This window comes from Marmota flaviventris, chromosome X (genome assembly GCF_047511675.1).
Source record: "Marmota flaviventris isolate mMarFla1 chromosome X, mMarFla1.hap1, whole genome shotgun sequence".
Lineage (NCBI taxonomy): Eukaryota > Metazoa > Chordata > Mammalia > Rodentia > Sciuridae > Marmota > Marmota flaviventris.
The window spans coordinates 56,570,407-56,588,870 of NC_092518.1; the positions used below are offsets into that span (position 1 = coordinate 56,570,407).

General features: G+C 48.7%; 3 protein-coding genes across 7 annotated transcripts; 2 read left to right on the forward strand and 1 right to left on the reverse strand.

The window, feature by feature from the left end:
- Positions 1–3,917: 3,917 nt before the first annotated feature.
- On the forward strand, positions 3,918–7,551 carry Il2rg (interleukin 2 receptor subunit gamma). The gene is made up of 8 exons (XM_027935766.2): positions 3,918–4,105; positions 4,302–4,455; positions 4,675–4,859; positions 5,074–5,213; positions 5,674–5,836; positions 6,310–6,406; positions 6,645–6,714; positions 7,065–7,551. The coding sequence occupies exons 1-8, from the start codon at positions 3,970–3,972 to the stop codon at positions 7,257–7,259; spliced, it is 1,140 nt and encodes a 379-aa protein (XP_027791567.1). The 5' UTR covers positions 3,918–3,969; the 3' UTR covers positions 7,260–7,551.
- A 95-nt stretch (positions 7,552–7,646) lies between these two features.
- CXHXorf65 (chromosome X CXorf65 homolog) lies at positions 7,647–10,020 on the forward strand. 4 transcript variants are annotated; one of them, XM_027935770.3, is made up of 6 exons: positions 7,647–8,111; positions 8,232–8,318; positions 8,521–8,655; positions 8,983–9,051; positions 9,561–9,725; positions 9,884–10,020. In XM_027935770.3, exons 1-6 carry the CDS (start codon positions 8,087–8,089, stop codon positions 9,988–9,990), a joined length of 588 nt encoding a protein of 195 aa, XP_027791571.2. In that variant the 5' UTR covers positions 7,647–8,086; the 3' UTR covers positions 9,991–10,020. The 4 variants fall into 4 exon arrangements, with proteins under 4 accessions (XP_027791571.2, XP_027791570.2, XP_027791569.1 ...); XM_027935769.3 differs by having other exon boundaries at positions 7,647–8,318; positions 8,490–8,655; positions 9,561–9,667; positions 9,886–10,020; XM_027935768.3 differs by having other exon boundaries at positions 9,561–10,020.
- A 450-nt stretch (positions 10,021–10,470) lies between these two features.
- On the reverse strand, positions 10,471–17,768 carry Foxo4 (forkhead box O4). 2 transcript variants are annotated; one of them, XM_027935791.3, is made up of 4 exons: positions 16,891–17,768; positions 12,672–13,373; positions 12,317–12,485; positions 10,471–11,991 (listed from the first exon to the last, which is right to left on the reverse strand). In XM_027935791.3, the coding sequence occupies exons 1-4, from the start codon at positions 17,341–17,343 to the stop codon at positions 11,984–11,986; spliced, it is 1,332 nt and encodes a 443-aa protein (XP_027791592.2). In that variant the 5' UTR covers positions 17,344–17,768; the 3' UTR covers positions 10,471–11,983. The 2 variants fall into 2 exon arrangements, with proteins under 2 accessions (XP_027791592.2, XP_027791591.2); XM_027935790.2 differs by having other exon boundaries at positions 12,317–13,373.
- Positions 17,769–18,464: the final 696 nt, after the last annotated feature.

The window sequence follows — 18,464 nt, forward strand, 5'->3', positions numbered from 1 at the left end:
GCGAAACGTTTAGTGAGCTGTGTATCTTGTTGAAAGTGCAGACCTGCGAAGCTCTTGACATATGTGGTACCGAGCTCTGACTGGAAATTGGGTTCCTATCGCCTATCTCTGCTTTTGTCCTGGAATGGTTTTTCAATAATGTTTGCATTGGTTAGAACTCTTTCACAAACCATTTAGAATTCCTGCATCTGGACAATGGGTATGCTAATACTTCCTTCAGAGGACTCTTGTTCAGGTTAGAAACTAACTAAGTATGCACAAGAAAACACCTGAAGGTTCCCAACCTTTTTTGGTTCACTAACCTTATAAAATAAGAATGAAAGCTGTAAACTTTCTTCCCAGAAAAATTTAAATACAAAATATTACATACTGGGGCTGGGGCTATAGCTCAGAGGTAGAGTGCATAGAGGTATTATGTCCAACTACAACTAAAAACAATAAATATTTTTAAAAAATGTTAGATTCAGGGTAGTCTTAGACCCTGAAGTGCATCCTTGTATCCTCAATGTGTCGGTGAACACCAGGTTAAGAATCCTTGCTTGAGTTAAAAAGGCACCTGTGTGACATGCTTTTCACATTTTATCACCTTTAATTCACAAATAGCCCTATGATCTAGAGATTGTTATTGTCTCCATTTTGTGGATAAGGAAGCTATTTTTTTTTCTTTTTTGGAAGGGGGGGGCACCCATAGTTGCATAACCACTGAGCTACATTCTGCAGCCCCTTTAATTTTTGTTGTTGTTGTTGTTTTACACAGGATCTCCCCAAGTTGCTGAGGCTGGCTTTGAATTTGCAATTCTCCTGCCTCAGCCTCCTGCCACAGCTTCAGCCTCTGCCTCCCCAGCTACTGGGATTACAGGCAGGAAAGTTGATTTAAAAAAAATTTTTTTTAGTTGTCAACGGACCTTTATTTCATTTATTTATATGCGCTGAGAATCTAACCCAGTGCCTCACACATGCTAGGCAAGTGCTCTGCCACTGAGCCACAACACAGCCCTAGGAAGCTGATTTTCAGAGTGAAATTTTTCTTGTCCAATGCTTCACTTCACATCTATTAAGTAACAGAGTTGAAGCTAGGATCTTTTCTTGATTCCAGAGACAATATTCTTTCTAGTAGGGCAGATTGAACTCAGGGACACTCAACCACTGAGCCACATCCCCAGACCTATTTTGTATCTTATTTAGAGACAGGGTCTCACTGAGTCACTTAGTGTCTTGCTGTTGCTGAGGCTGACTTTGAACTTGCTAGCCTCCTGCCTCAGCCTTCCCAGCTGCTGGGATTATAGGTGTGCACCACCCCAACCAGCGATGGCATTATCTTTTACAGAAAAGACAGCTAGGGTACCATAGTAAAAGTAAAAAATAGCAATAACAAAATACTATTGAATCACGGTGGGGAGAAATGTTAATCTGACTGGGAAGAGGAAAATATATTGGAGGTGGTAACATTTGACCTAACTCTGAAGGATTTAAAAAAAGAATTAATTTAGACCAGTTTTAGGTTCACAGCAATATTGAGCAGAAGTTCAGAGAATTCCCCTACACCTCCCCCTATGCATAATCTCCCCCATTATCAACATCCCTGCCCTAGAGTGGTGCATGTGGTGCATTTGTAACAAGTGATGAACTTACATTGACACAGCATTATCACCAAAAGCCTGGATTTTTTTTTTTTTTTGTCTGCTTGGGATGAATCCAGAGTCTTTCCATTTCCATTTCCATAGCAATGAATGAGAGTTCCTGTTGCTCCACATCCTTGCTAGCTTTGGTGTTGCCAGTATTCTGGATTTTTACCATTCTAATAGGTATGCAGGATTTTAACTCACAGAAACTTGGGAGGTTAAACCCAGTCAGACCCAGACAGAGAGTAAACGCATAATGAGGTATATCCAGTGTGCCTGGAGGTGATAGCAGCTTGCACTTTATCCTGAAGGCCATGAGTAATTTTTTATTTGTTTGTTTGTTTGTTTTTGCAGTACTGGGGACTGAACCTTGTGTATGCTAGGCAAGAACTCTACTGCTGAGCTACATACCCAGGCCTGTTTTACTTTTGAAACAGGGTCTCGCTTAGTTGTTGAGGCTGGACTTGAACTTGTGATCCTTCTGCCTCAGCCTCCCAAGTAGCTGGGATTACAGGTGTGCACCACCATGCCCAGCCATGAGTAGCTATTGAAGTCTTTTGAGCTGGATAATGCCCTCTGTAGTGGGTTGAATGACAACCTCCGAAAAGATATTGTCCACTCAGAACCTGTGAATGTGACCTTCTTTGACAAAAGGTAATTAAGGTAAGGATCCAGATGAGAACATCCTGGATTAAGGTGGACCCTAAATCCAAAGACAAGTATCCTTAAAAGAGAAGAGAAGGGTAAAGGGGATATAGGGGAGAAGAGGTTATGTGAAGACAAAGGAGATTTGAGTAATGTGTCTACAAACCAATGCTAAAATTTGCCAGCAACCACCAGAAGCTAAAAGAGGGGCATGAAACCTATTCTTCCTCAGAGCCTCCAGAAGGACAAATTCTCAAAATGCTTTGATTTTAGACTTCTGGACCCCCGATTGTGAGAAAATAAATTTCAGTTGTTTTAAGCTACCCAGTTTGGGGTAATTTGCTATGGAAGCCTTAGCGAACTAATATATCCTGGACCATATAATCCAGTTTTCTTGAGACACCCAGTCAAGTGCTCTTTTCTTCCACCTGATGTCCTACCCCCTTTTCTATCTGGTAAAATCACACTCATTCTTTCAGGTTCTACTCAAAGAACACCTCTTGAGCAGAGCTTTCCTGAACTCCCCCTCCCCCTCCATCTTGGTAAATTTAGTTACTTCCTCTTCTGTGCTCACATACTTTGGAGTAAATGCACATCTATGTTATTGAACTTATTATGCTATATTGTGTTGTTTATGTCCTTTCTGCTTATCTATGTGCTTCTAGGATGATGAGGATGTTTTTTTGTCCGTATATTCTCAGAATATAAGCACTGTGCCTGGCACATATTAAAGACTCAATAAATGGTTGCCGGATAAACAATTTCTGTAAATAGCTTCTCCACTCAGCTCTGTTTGTGAGGAAGGTAAATCTGGCCACAGAATAGAGAATGGATTAGAAAGCAGAGAGCCTTTAGAAAGGAAGACCAGCTAGTGGGTTCCAGTAATAATCATGACTAGAGGTAATGAAAGGCTGATTTAGCACAGTGGCTGTGGTAATGGAAAGGAGGAAACTGCTGGGAGAAACACCACAGAAGCAGGGCTGATTGGATTCTCAGGGTCGGGTGCGGGGAGTTGAAGAGGATCCTGAGGTTTTAAGTCTGGGTGACTGAGAGGGTGATGGTATTGTTAACTCAGAGGGAAGACAGGAAGAGAAGCAGATTTGGAGGAAGATGGGGAGTCTGAAGCTAGTGTTGTTGATTCTCTATTTCTAAAGTCAGACCTGCTCACCAGTCTCCACAGGGACCCAGCTCAGGCAGCAGCTAAGGGTGGGTATTCTGGTTCAGATTAGGTCAGAGGAAAGACAGCTATATATGTGCCCGCGGGAGCCAAGACAGTATTTTCCATCCTAGCAAGACAGTAGAGCTTTGATAGAGATTTAGGGGCAACTAAACCAAGAAAGGACTGTAGCATATGATGGTGGGGACGCAGTTCAGACCCTCCACTATAAAAGAAAATTAGAAGAAAGGTGGCTGGGAACAGTGGCAGTGGGGTGAACAGATCCTTCCCAGGATTAGATGATCTGAGAATACTGAGTCTGTGACACCCAGCCTTAGTCACCACCTTTTATAGCAGCACCTGACCTCCCAGAAGACTTAGCCTTGTCACTGAACACATTTGCCACACCCTCTGAAAAGCCCTGGTTTCTAAGGTTCTTTCCACCGGAAGCCATGATAGAAGGAAATGTGTGGGTGGGGAGGGGTAGCGGGTGAAGGGCCCAGGTTCCCGACACAGACTACACCCGGGAAACGAAGAGCAAGCACCATGTTGAAGCCATCATTGCCACTCAGATCCTTCTTATTCCTGCAGCTGCTTCTGCTGGGGGTGGGGCTGAACCCGGTTCTCACACCCAGTGGGAATGAAGACACCACAGCTGGTGGGAAATCTGGGACTAGAGGAGGTTGGTGGAGAAGGGGGTTATGGGAAGGGGCCACACAGAAATCTGGAACCTGACCAGTGGCTTTTACAACAATGTGGGCAGCATTGAAGAGTGGAGTGGGGAGGGCAAGGGAAGGGTACTCCACCTTACACTACTCCTTCTTCTAACCATCATTTCTTCTCTTTCCCTCCCCTACTCCCTTTTCTCCCCCACCTAGATCTCTTCCTGGCCTCTATGAACCCCAGGTCCCTTAATGTTACCTCCCTGCCCTTACCAGAGATTCAGTGCTTTGTGTTTAATGTCGAGTACATGAATTGCACTTGGAACAGCAGCTCTGAGCCCTGGCCTACTAACCTGACTCTGCACTATTGGTATGAGAAGGGAAGAGGGGGTTTAACAGGGGAGAAAGAGGAGGCGGGTTGGATGAGAAGGACTGCATGGGGACCTAGAAAGAGGGTAGCCAGTCTCCCAGACATCCCACTATTTTCTCATGGAATTTAAGTCAGTTCAGACTAGGTGAGGGTAGGCTGTAGTCAACTGCAGCACCTAAATTTGCCCCACCATTCCTCTTCCTTCCAACCTTTCTCTAGGTACAAGAACTCTGATAATAATAAAGTCCAGGAGTGTGGTCACTATATATTCTCAGAAGAGATCACTTCAGGCTGTTGGTTTCAAAAAGAGGAGATCCATCTCTATCAAACATTTGTTGTCCAGCTTCAGGACCCCAGAGAACCCAAGAGGCAGACTGAGTGGAAGCTAAAACTGCAGAATCTGGGTAATTTGGAAAGAAGTGGTCAAGGGGCCACGGGTACTATTGGACATTGGAGTATGTGGAGTGGTGTTCTTTCCCCCATTGTTGTACATGGGCAGGAAGGAAGAGGTAGGGAGGGAATAGGGATGGGGCTAGGAGGAGGGATAAGGGGCACTATCTTCAAGATCCTGACTTGTCTAGGCCAGGGGAATGACCACACATGCACACATATCTCCAGTGATCCCCTGGGCTCCAGAGAATCTAACACTTCAGAACCTGAGTGAATCCCAGCTAGAATTGAACTGGAACAGCAGCTACTTGGACCACTGTTTGGAGCATTTGGTGCAGTACCGAAGTAACCGGGATCGCAGCTGGACTGTGAGTGACTGGGGACATGAATGCAACAGCTAAGGTCAAGCAAGTATGGGATTAAGGATTCAATCAGCCAAATAGGAGCCCCTAATATCAAGTTCCTGTTCTTTGCCTCCCAGCTTCTCTGCCTACCACCCCCTTGGACTGCTTTCCCTATCGTCACCAGTGAGTTTTCATTTAGGTTCTACTACCTGTAGGCTTCCTAATACTGGATAGACAAGTAAACAAAAGGAAGCCATTCAGGGGATCTGGAGGGGAGGCATTAGATTTAGGTCAGTAAAGGAAGCAATGGGGCTTGAATAGTCAAGAGACGAGGAAAGAAGTAGAACTGGGAAGAACTAGATCAGGGTTTCTTTAGAACGGGGAAGAACCAGAACTTGGAAGAACCAGAAGATGACACTGAATTGCAGGTAGAATTTTATTTTGATTCTCACTTCACCTTTCCCTCACTCTCTTTCTTTCCAAGGAACAACCAGTATATCACAGAAACAGCTTTTCCCTGCCTAGTGTGGATGGGCAGAAACTGTACACATTCCGGGTTCGAAGCCGCTTTAACCCACTCTGTGGAAGTGCTCAGCAATGGAGTGAATGGAGCCATCCAATCCACTGGGGGAGCAATACTTCAAAGGGTAAAATGGGCCCAATACATGACCTCAATACATGAGCCTGGCACCCTAGTCTTTCTAGCACGACTGTCTTATGCTTCTTATTCCTAAGCCCCCAACTTGATGCCCCTCCTCCCCTCACTGTTCAACCTCAACCCCTAGGAAGCAAGTTTTTTTTCTGTGTAGGGTTGGGTCAATGTATCACCAGAGTAGGGGAGTGGATTGAGAAGGAGGCCAAAGGGTGCTCAAGGGGGACGTGGAATGTGTAGGATTTCCCTACAGCATTCCAGAGAGCCTGCATGGTGAAGATGGCCTTGGAACCAGACTGATCCCTTTGATTCTGTTTCCTCATCTGTAAAACACAGATAGCAATTGTTTCTCCCTCTTAGGGGCTGTTGTGAGATTAAGTTCAGGGAGTGTGTTTAGCACAGTGCCTGGCACCTACATCATCGAGGTGCCACAAATGTAAGGTCCATTTTCCTTTCTTTTTTTCTTAGGGAATCCTTCATCGTTTGCATTGGAGGCTGTGCTTATCCCCATTGGCTCCATGGGGTTGATTATTAGCCTCCTCTGTGTGTATTGCTGGCTGGAACGGTGAGATTTCAGGAAGATGGGGATAACTGGAAGTAGTAGAAAAGGTTATTTCAGGGTCTTCAGGAGTACAGAACAGGATAGTAAGGAATGAGAGATCACCCAAGAGGGCATGGTGATGGGAGGAAGCTACAGGCACAGAAAACATGAAATCCCTTCCATCCGTATAGGACAACTGGGAAAAGGGTAACGAAAGAGAATTAACCTATGCGTTCTTATTCTGGCTTGCTCCCCCACTCAGGACAATGCCTCGAATTCCCACCCTTAAGAACCTAGAGGATCTGGTCACTGAGTACCACGGGAACTTCTCGGTGAGAATGCTGTCATAAACATACTGTAGTCTGTCAACTGCCAACTGCCTGCCAGCAAGATGGGTGGTGGTGGGGTTGGACAGAGTGAAGGGGAAGGGGAACCTGCACTAACTGTCAGGATGTGGCCGACCAAATGGGGGATGGGCTAAACAGAGAGAGACACACTGAAGAATAGATTATGGTGTGTGCGAGACAGATGGAAACAGTGGTATTGGGGGCTCAGGAGTCTGGGTGCCCCTTCTGTAAATCATAGTGATTTCAGACATCATGAGAGCTCCTTTTGGCACAGGGCCTGGGTCTTTTGCTTCCTGACCCTAACTGACCTCTGACCTGGAAATATTTGTCTCTAGGCCTGGAGTGGTGTGTCTAAGGGACTGGCTGAGAGTCTGCAGCCAGATTACAGTGAACGACTCTGCCTCGTCAGTGAGATTCCCCCAAAAGGAGGGGCCTTAGGAGAGGGACCTGGGGGCTCCCCAGCCAGCCAGCATAGCCCTTATTGGGCACCCCCATGTTATACCCTGAAGCCTGAAGCCCCAATGCCCTGACAGAACCCCAAGGTCCTGTAGCCTCAAATGATACTAACAATGTTCACTACCACTTCCTGTGGCTAATTTTGAATTCTGTTCCTCATGTAACTTAACTGTCCCTTCACTCACTATCCCCTACTTTTGAATTGCCCCCTTATTCTGTAAGTGTTTCTTATCTCCCCCATCTGGCCCTTCCTTTTTATAGGACACTTTCTCCCTCTCTCCATCCCTTTGTCCATTCCCTCCCCTTTTCCACCTACCCTTCTATTGTTTCTGAATCAATGAGAAATAAAGTTTCTGTTGACAATCATCAAGAAGTCTGTCGTGGGGGTGGGGAGCAGGGGAAACACGGGATACAAGGAATGTGGGAGGCATGGTGCCGGATTAGGAAAAAGGAATAGTTGAGTCAAGTTGGGCAAGTGGTAGTGCTACAAATTTACTAAAAAGGAGTGCTGTTCTGAACACTTATTTTTCTCCATTTAGTTTTGGCACTCATTCCAGAGTCTAGTTTAGAGTTAGATTTGTCATGTTGCTCCCATTCCCCACAAATCTTTTATAGACCCACCTAAATTCTCTCTTCACACCTACTCTACCTTCTGTTTCTGACCTCATAATCCCTCAACTACAGCCTCAGGCCCCACCCCTAGGGATACTGACTATCCACATCTGCCAATAGTTCTCTCTCCAGAGTCTGCCCAGCCTGGGCCTCCTCAGCCTATGAGGTCCATCTGTCCCTCTGGTCCCCCAACCCTATGGGCCCACTTGGCCCCCCAGGGCCTCTAGAACACTCTCGTTCTGCATGACTCATCAGGGTATTCTCTGAAGAATGAGATGACCTTGAAAGCATGTTCATCTTCATCAAACATGGAGGTGAGGGGTCACACAAAGCTGGAATCTGGGTATGGGCGTGGGTAGGGTTGAAAGCAGTGGAGATCACAGAGATTGTATAACTAAAGAAGAGCCCGCATGCCCCATCCCATTTCTTCTCAGATAATCAGCAGTTTCTGGTCAATACCAATTGCTCTGTTTTCCCGTTGCTACAATACACTCACAGTAAAGTGGGGTTGCGTAAAACAGGTGAGGAGATTCGGGAGGGGACTAAGGGCCAAGGGTCAGAAGCAGTAGGAGTATCTGTAGCCCCTAAATCCTCATTCTGATAAGAAGGGGTTTCCTCATATCCCTACAGCTTCCTCCAACTCATTCTGTGTAGGATCACTGGCCCCTTTTGCTTCCACCTTCTGTCCTTAGCTGTCCCGATTACTCTGTGGCCTCCCTCCAGACACCATCGATTTGTGTGATGAATCGGGGACAATGAAGTTGCTTTTCCTGATGAAGACCCCTGGAGAATATGCCAGCAAATTCCTTACAGCTCGGGACATCTATTATGTTTGTAAGGTGGAGCGTGGGGCACCAGGTAGAGGCTTGGGAATATACCCAGAGATAGAGCAAGACCTTCAAGATGGATCATGAATCTTGTCCTTAAAGTAGGCACCTTCAATCAAACCTCAATTGACCATATCTAGTTTAGCCTAAGAAAGGGCACTGCCTCTATGACAATAGGTTATGTTCCCCACCTCAGCCTAGAGTCCATAACTTTCCCTTAGGTCCATACCTAAGGGGAGAAAATAAGGTACACCAACTCAAGGTAGTGTTTAGTGTTAGAGTCCTAAAATCTTGGGCTTCAGAGGGGTGGAAACTGGGTGACAAGGGCTAGGGATATAGCAGAAGGCTATGTTTACAGGAACCAAACTTGAGAATGCCTACAGAGCTTTTGTGCCCCTCCTGAAGAATCCAGAACCTGAGCTACTTGGTAAGAAGTGTGATGGGGGAGGGAAGAATGTGGGGAATACTGTACATAGCTGTGTGATGGAGAATATAGGGTGGGACTAGTGTACCATGGAAAGTGAGTTCATAGGAGCCTAGGAAAAAGGGGCAAGGCCAGGTGTGGTGATGCACATCTATATTCCAAGTTACTCAGTTCCATAGCAGCCTGAGCAACTTAGTGATTCCCTGTCTCAAAATAAAAAGGGCTGGGGATGTAGCTCAGTGCTTGCCTAGCATGCATAAGTCCCTGAGTTCAATCCCCTAGTACCTCAGAAAAGGGGGTGGGGACAGGGTCTAGGTCCACTTTAGGAAATTTAAACCAGGTGGATATGTCACTTCCTCCTCCCCCCATGTCTCTGCCATCTTCTCTGTATATCTCCGTATCACTACACCATCATTTCCATCTTAGGCCAGTTTACTCCAGCTGACCATTTGAAAGATGGGATGATGAGGTCTCTATTCCTCAGAGGATGGTTGTCTTTTCCTGTTTCCTAGATGCTCTGCGCACACAATGTGACTTCATGGAGAGGAGCCGAGTGAAAATGCTTAGAACCCTGGAAGCCAAGAAGGTCACTCTAATTGAATCCACTGTGAATCTTCCAGTAAGACTCCCCAAACACGGCCCGCTCCAGCACTCCCCTCTCCCCACCAGACCGCTTAAGTTTTCTCCACCTTGGCCCCCTGGGATGGATTTCCTTTTCAAATCCTACACCTATGACCAAGACCTGACCCCAACTTCTATTGTCTTCCCTTTGGCCCCAGTTTGTAGAAACCTCCCCTGCAGGGCCTCTTTGTTTATCTACTGACTTTCCCTTTCCAGTCCAAATCAAGAAGATCAGAAGAAGATGGGCCCCCTCCCACTCGTAGGGGCCCTCCCTTTAAGACCAGAGCAGACCATCTCGGTAGGAGGGATAAACATCGCTAACTCAATAAAGTGACCAAGTGAGAGCAGTAATTCTGGGTATGAAATTCCTGGAATTTAATGTGAAGTTCCTTTTTCGAGACAGACTCTTTCTCCCAATATCTGTACTAAGGCTTAAGTGGGCCCCAGGCCCCGGGGAGGGTGGACGGGATCAGCAGGAGAGGGCTGTTGCGAGCACATGGGTGGGGGTGAGGAAAGACCGAAGTCTGGTACAATGAGCCTTTGAGGGACGGAGTAGGGGGTGGGGTCTTCTTAAACCAGGCTACCTCCCCTTGGGAGGCCTATCTCGCAGCCCGCCTACTCCTGCTGGGGTTAGGTGTCCCTCCCCCACCATACTCCACTACCTCCCAGGCTGAAATTCCCCCACCCCCACCTATCTGCCTCTGGGCAGTCCTTCCCGCCGCCCTTCGACTTACTTGCCCTTCGCCTTTCCCCCTCCCTCCCCCTTATCCAGGGGAGCAGCAAAGCAGCAGAAACCAGAGCTGGTTATAGGCATTTATTGAATTTATTCATTTATTGATTTGACACACTTCCCCACTCCAATCTAGCACATGATACAATCTGGGTAGGCCAGGCGCTGACACAGGAAATGATGGGAACCCACAGCAGGGGTGGGGGAGGGGACAATGCAAAGGGCACTGGGGGAGGGGCTGCTTTGGGGGCTGGGGTGGAGAAGGAGCCCCAGATGGCCTCCCTGGCAGGTGCTAGTAAACCTGATCCACATTCCCCCCATCCCTGCTCATTTCCCAGACCCTCAGCCAAGCTCCCCAGCTCCCCCTTCCCAGTTCCTCCCCTCCCCCTGCCTGCTACCACACACACTTCCACATAACCCCTGTAGTCAGGGAAGGGGAAGAAGGGCAGGGACAGCTGTCAGGGGCCTTAAACAGGGAGGTCTCTGTACCTAACTTTACCACCCTAAATCCTTCCCTCCTTCTCTTCTCCCCCCTCCGGCCCTCTCCCAGGCCCCAAGCTAATTCCAGGCCTTCAATTCTTTCTCCCTCAGTATAGCACAAACCCACACTGGGGCATACAAGAGTGTGGCTGTACCCCAATACCACACTCTCCCAGGCACAAGTTGACAGACAAGGGAACATGGTTTAGGTTTTTCCGTGGGGAAAACTCCAACGTATTTATGCATAGATCCTTCACTAGACCTGGTCCAAATGGGAGCTCTAATCCATCCATGTTCACTATTGCTCCCCACTTCTCCCCAACTTCCCCATGTCTCCTGTAGTATTGTCTGTAGTGTTTGTATCATGTCACTATGACAAAGCCTTCAGAAAGAAAGAAAAAGAAAAAAGAAAAAAAAAGCACTCTCCCCAATCACTAGCACCTTGCCACTGTTAAAAATCTCTATATTTGTGTTTATATTTCTTTAAAAGTTTATAAAAAGCCTTTCTGTTATCTGTAGCCTTCCAAAGGTGATTGGCCTGGTGAGCCACTCCAGTGCTCAGACCTTGGCCCTTCTAGGTCCCCTGTTCCCCCCACCCACCCCACACCACTGGCCCAAGGGGCCGCTGCATAAAATCTCCAGGCTCAACCTTGCCTGGCCCAGCTCAGATAAGACTCTCTACAAAAAATTCCTGCTCCCAAAGGCAGGGGTAAGGCCACTGGTGACTTCACATTTCCAACAGCATTGCTGGCCCCTGCTACAAAGCCTAGGAGTGGGTATGGGGGGAAGCTGAGGATGGCTCCTGAGAAAGGGCCTTACCCCCTAATTGGCACAGTGAGAATAAACCCTCTTCCCTTTCCCCCTCCCAAACCCCCTCCCCCCATATTCCCCATTCGGGTAGCTTTATCTTTTTAATTTCCTCGACTGTGTGTGTGTGTGTGTGTGTGTGTCTCTGTGTGTGTGTGTGTGTGTGTGTGTGATTAGACCCCATCCTAGCTCTAAAGCAGGGGCCCCAAATTCCTGGGGAGGACTCAAGGGAAAAGAGTGGATATAGACACGCCTAGCTCCACCTCTGAAGCAGGGGACAAAGCTTTCAGCCATGACTCAGGGATCTGTGGGAAGAAGAAATGGAGGACAAGGTAAGAGTTTTATCTGGGGCAAGCCAACTTCCCACTGTTCACATTCACAGCAAGGAAAACTGAGAATCCCGCCTCCAAACACAACCCTTCTGCGCTGTCTTCTGTGGGTACTACTGAGGGGCCTGGAGGTCTCATTGAGAAACTGTCCCTCCAATGCAACATCTTCTCCAATTCTCCAGGAGCTCCATTTATCCCTTGTTCTATATCTCTCCCTGGCTCAGATAATGGGATGAACTGGGCATCTAGGAGTGGGCATAGGTTTTGAGATGCTACAGTAAGTAATTAGGGGGTACCATACCTGGTTCAAAGTTGAAGTCCAGTCCTTCACCCCCATCCATGAGGTCGCTGATGATGTTATCCATGTCACACTCCAGGTTCTCCATATACATATCAAGATCTAAATCCTGAGGCATTCTGTCTTGGCTTGAAGCTTCAGTAGGAGGTGTGAGCACAGGAGTTCCCAGAGCCTTGGGGATGGGAGCACCTCCCATGACTGGAGGTGGTGCCATCATAGGAAGGGTGGGAACCAGACTGCTCGGGCCTGGAGCCTCTAGGGGCTTGGGGCATAAGCCAACTCCTGTGGCCAGCTTACTGGAGGAAGGCATCCCCCCCAGCAACAAAAGTGTGGGAGCCTGGGATAGAATAGGATCTACCTGGGTCATGAGGACATCAGCTGGGGGTGGTGGAGTATCAGAGGTGAGCAGGGCCTCCAGAGACTGGGAGCTTGAGAAGCACCCTTCTGCTGACATGGGCCCCTCTGCTGGGCCGAAGAGAGAGGCGCCATAGGTGTGTAAGGGGCCAGGAACCCCAGGATGCTGCAAAGAGAAGCCAGAGAGACTGCTCCGAGATAGCAGGGAATGGGGAGATGTGAGATTGAGCCCATCTAGCAGCTCGAGATCTTCATTTAGGGTAGGAGGGACACCCCCTGCATAGCTGCTGACTGAGGCTGGTATCTCCTCCTCTGCCAGCACCTCAGACTCTGGCCTCATGGGGGACAGGCGGGTGCTGACAGTGCTAGCATTTGAACTGCTTCGTGGACGGAAGGCGGTCCACATATCGGCTTCTTCGCGATTTCGAGAGCAAGGGCTGCCTGACCACTTGGAGAAGTGGCCGATAGGGCTCGTTGGAGTGGCACCTTCGGGTGGAGCTGGCAGCACGGATGGTTTCTTCTTGGGGGCTTTGCTGCGGCCCCGGAGCAGCTTGCTGCTGCTATCCATAGAGGCAGCCCTGCGGCGGGGTGCCTTGCCACTCTTGCCTCCTTCGGGGTTCAGCATCCACCAAGAGCTCTTGCCAGTGGCCTCATTGTGAACCTTGATGAACTTGCTGTGCAAGGACAGGTTGTGGCGGATGGAATTCTGTAGGGGGCAGAGGCAGCAGGAAAAAAGAGGCATGAGGTTTGTGTAGGTAGGTGGCCAGTAATCTAATCAAAGAGGAGGTGAGGACATAGCAGGTGGGGTGTCCCAGAGAATAAAAGAAAGTCAAATATAAGGGGAAAACTGGCAGAGAAAGAGAGGGGGAGGAGACCATTCACAGTTCCCCCTAGGACAAGCAGCACAGTCTCTGCTCCAGACTTCTCTGCACAGGGAGCACCAGAGACAAAGTAACAACCTACTGGAAAGGGTCTGGTGCCCATCCTGGAAAAGTCAGGCTCTGGTGGGTGTCTGGGGCTTGTGGGAATGGAGAAGCCTTACTCCTATTCCAACAAAAACTAGGTTCAGATAGGAAAAATCATTCCATAGGTTCTATCCTTTCCTTGAATGCAGGCTTACATGGCAATTACAGGACAGTGGCCATACCAGCCCAGGACTGACCCTTGCCCTGGGCCAGTTCTCTGAATAGGCTGAGGGACTGGAACTTCAGCACAGCTGCTACTCCATTCCCCCCACCCCACACTGGGCATTTGGGTCATCCAGCTCTCCATGGAATTGGAAGACACCCCCCTTTTTCTGAATCCCAACCTTATTTCTGCCAATAGGTGACACGAACCCTTTAACTACATTCATAAGGCACAATCTAACCCTCCTTCTTTTTCCCAGAAGGATCTCCTCTCTCTAAATTCTACTAGTTCATCAAAACCAAGCTTAAGTCCCACCTCTTTTATAAAAGTGGTTGCTTGACTTTGTCTATCAAATTTCGTATACAGTATTTTTAATCTGTTCCACACAATTTTACCCAGTCTATATTGTGTGGCTTAGATTTTGTGTAATAAGTCTCATCAAGTATAAGTGCCAAGGGCACTGACAGTCCCACAGCCCCCAATGGTGGCTCTTTAGAGCACCAGGCCCACAGTACACTAAGATCATAGTACAAAATCAATATTTGCTGCCTGATTGGTAGGTGGCCCTCTGGTGATGGTGGTGAGACTCCTTGAGGCTCTGTTGGCTCTTGAGTGCCATGGGTATTGGAAGCCATGTGTTTTCTCTTCCTCACTGGTGACGTTCTGCTAGGGATACATACTATTCCCCCACCCCAGCAGCCCAGGGAGCAAGATCCAGATTGGCAGCTTCTTGAGCCCCCATACAGCTTATTTTTACTGGTTGCCCCAGGCTAGTTAGAGCCAGTTTTGTCCCTCCCCCCCCCTTCCCAACCTCCCTTCCCCCACTACTCCTCAGGAATTTGTGCATAATCTCTACCCTTAGGGGCATTTGACCTCCCACTAGGAGCTCTCTGGAAATTCTGGAGGAGCCTGAGAAGAGCTTGGAGCTTGGAGCAACCTGGAGGCTGAGGCTATGGACAGTCAGAAACCGCTCAAGTGTCTCTGCCTGGTTCTCTAAGATAAGGAGACCCTTTGCCTGCAGAAGGCTGCTTGAGCAGCTTTTTTATTTCAGGGCTCTTTAGCCAAATAACTTGTCTCTCTGAGACCCTGTCTTCACGACACTCCAAATACTCTGGCTGCACTGATGCTTCTAGCTCCTTCAAGTCTTGGGCTCTTAGGACCACAGTGACTTCTGGCACCATGATTCTCTCCTTTTTCATTCTCTAACTTTGAGTCTACTGAGATGGCCCATTCCTTTTCCTACTACTTAGCACCTTTGAGGCCCATTTGTTCATCCCCTTTTCTTTAGACCTTGAAACTAGAAAGTGGGAGAGATCCAAAGTGGGAGAGGTTAGAAACCCACAATTCTTGAATGTTGGGGGGTTGGGAGGGGTGACTGCTAATTGCTCCCCAAGCCACCTAACCTAAGCTTTCTTGTTCTAAGTTGAGTGCCGCCCCCTGGTGTCACCAGGGAAGTCAACTCAGGCATGAAAACTTCCCCCTGGGAGCAGGGTGGGTGCCTCAGAAGCCCCACACTCAAGTCTCAATTGGTTTTGCAATCATTCCAATGAAAGCAAGCCCTGAGCTCCCTAGAGAAATATGATTTACAGTTAGACCTGAGTTCAAGTCCTCATTCTACTGATAGTAGGTTTGTACTTTAATGTCCTAATAAGTAGAATGTGGAATCTCAGAACTGCAGTGAAGATTAATAAAATGATTATTTTTGTGGTACTGGGAATTGAACCCAGGGGCACGCTACCAACTGAGCTTCATCCCAGTCCTTTACTTTGTTTTTGATACAGGGGACTTGCTAAATTGCCAAGGCTGGCCTTGAACTTGCAATCTTCCTGCCTCAGCCTCCAGAGTTGCTGGGATTACCGGCGTTCAACACTGTGCCCAGCTAAAATGAAAAATTTTAAAACTATTTTGTAAACTATAAAGCCCTATGCAAGTGTAAATCCTAAGGAGGAATATACTCCCACAGTATAACTAACAACTCATGGTTATTTCTTCTACCCTGGAAAATGAACCTAAGGGAAAAGAAAAACAGCTGTGTAGGCTGGGTCCAAGGAGGGGAGCTCTTTATGAGCTGAGACTGTGGCGTGGCAGTCTACCCAGAAATAGTGCCAAGGGTCTCAGTCAGCTGTCCTGTCTTCTGTTGTGTCCAGCCCCTATGCACACTGCACATCTGATCTCACAATCTTCCATACCTATGGGAAGACACTCTGCTCATTCCTCCCTCTGTACTTTGTTGTATGCTGACCTCACCACCCATAGAGGTACAAGATGTCAGTTGGGGTAGAATTCCCCCCCCCCTTGTGATTAGAGCCCATATTTCCCAGGACAATTTTTTTCAGAGTATCTTGTGAGTTCTTTCCCCATAGTTTCTTCGCGGAAGGCCAAGGGAACTCCCAACCTTCGGCTCTAAAGTCAGAGCCCTATCTCCTTTTTTGTGAGTAATATTCCTCAACAGTAAATCAAAGACTTCTCCCAAAGCTTGGATAGCCCCTTAGAAAGGACAGTTTATAGGCATCGTAGGGCACACTGAGGCAGGTTGCAGCTCACAGCCCCTTTAGTGTGTTAGATCAGCTACCTTTCACCATGAATATAATCTTTTAAACTTTTGCCACCCACTCCCTCCTCCTGGGTACAGCAATCCCAGAAGAGTACCTCTACATTGAGTTACTGGGAGGCAAGCAGGGAATCCAAGTAATCCCACAGGAATGGGAGAAAAGGTGTTGGGGTGGAGGTGGGGGAGGAGGAAAGGCTAGGTTGAATCCACACAGTTCCTTCTGCACATAGGATAAAGACTTCTCTGTGGGAATAAGTGTTTGGGGCAGCCCAAGCCAAAGTGCTGGGAGTGTTGAGCAGGGAGTAGAGAATTTGATTTTCTCCAGGCAGGGACAGTGTCTTAATTCATCTGCGATTCTCCAGCATCAAGCTGAGTGTGGCATATACTATGTACTAAGTAAATGTTTGTCTAACTTAAGATTGAAGGTGGATCTCTGGGCTTCCCAAAAGGGGTGGGGTGGGATGGTAAAAGGGGCCCCAGAGTAGGAGGTAGAGGTCTAAGAGGCCCAGGGGTAGGTAGACAGAGGTAAGGGGGTCATAGTTACCTTCCATCCTGCTGAGCTGTTGCTGTCACCCTTGTCCTTGAAGTAGGGCACCGTGCGGACCATCCACTCATAGATCTGGGCGAGTGTCAGTCGCTTCTCCGGGGCGCTCTCAATGGCCTGGCTGATGAGTTCTGCATATGACTGATTTCCCCAGGCATTCCGGCGGGAGCCTCCCTTCCGAGGACCTGTTACAGCGCCCAGGATCCCCGGCCGGAGGCCCCCTGCCGGCTCTGGGAGCCGCGAGGGCAACAGGATCGGCTCTGAGTGCCCCTCCGTGTGTACCTTCTCTCCCAGACCTGGCTCCACCTCGGGCGGTTCGGAGGGCTTGGTAGTGGGCTCTGGTCTAGGAAGGGGCCAGGTGCAGGAACGGGGACGGCTCTGGGGTTCGAAGTCGGGATCGAGGTCTATGATCGCAGCAGCCTCTGTGGCTGAATTCTTATTCCCTGGATCCATACGTGGAGTTGGACCTCCGCGACTCAGCGTTCAGTAGAGCCTGCCACAGTCCCTCACCATGCCTCCCCCCAGGGGGGAAGCACCGAGGGTCAGGAGGCACATTCCTGCCAGTCCCCAAAAAGTCACGAACTTCTCCCTCGCCCCAGGACGCTAGCCCCTAAACTGTCCCTTCCACAGTTCTCCGATCCTCTTCCCGACTACAGCGTGCAGCCTCTGAGCTCTTTGCTGAGACACCACCTGTAACCTCCGCCTAGAGAAGACACTTTTTCTCCAACCTCTCACTCAGCTTCCTGCTCTTTTAAACCTGAGGCACAGTATCCCCTCATACATTGCGCTCCCATCACCGAACGTCTCCTCAGCCGCAGTTCCCTCCCCCTTTTAAGTTGCTGCCCCCCGGACACTCCTCCCAAATTTCCTCCACCCGGATCACTGCCCTCCCCCACGCCCCGCTCCCCCGCGTCACTTGCCCCTCCCCTGACTCCCCCTCCCCCCGCCTCTTCCCTTCTCGCCACTCTTAATAGGGTCAAGGTTCTAGTGGCCCCAGCCTCCCTTATTCCTGCACCGATTCCCCTATCAAACCCCCCCACCCCCCGCCCCCCGGGTTTCCCTTTTGTTTTGCTCCAAGCAGCAGCCCCCGCCTGACGTCTCTGTTTACCACTCGCCGGGGCAGCCATCTGCGCACGCGCCTGGAGAGCCAGTTGGGAAACCGAGTTCTTCAGTCGTGCCACCCTGGTCAGTCTTGGGGACTACATCTCCCGTCCTACCTCGGGACCAGGAGCCCGGTACAGGCGGCAGGAGAGCGGCGTGGCAGGATATGGGGAGGTGGAACTTTAATTATTAGAGGTCGTCGCGGACTCTTTTTCTTTTCTTAAAAATTATTTTCCTCCTCACCTCGCTTTCTACCCACTTCCTTGGGATTTGGGGTCTCCTAAGTGAACGTGTTGATAGATGCTGGACCTTTCCCTCCAGTTAAGAGGGAGCAAAAGGAGAAAGAAAATCTCTACAAGAAGCAGAAAACCGAAAAGCAAGAAGCAAGAAACTGACTAGAGAATAAGATGTATGCACGTTGAGGTCTTGGGTGGGGGACTTATGTAACATAAACAAATAGTTAGCTGATGGTG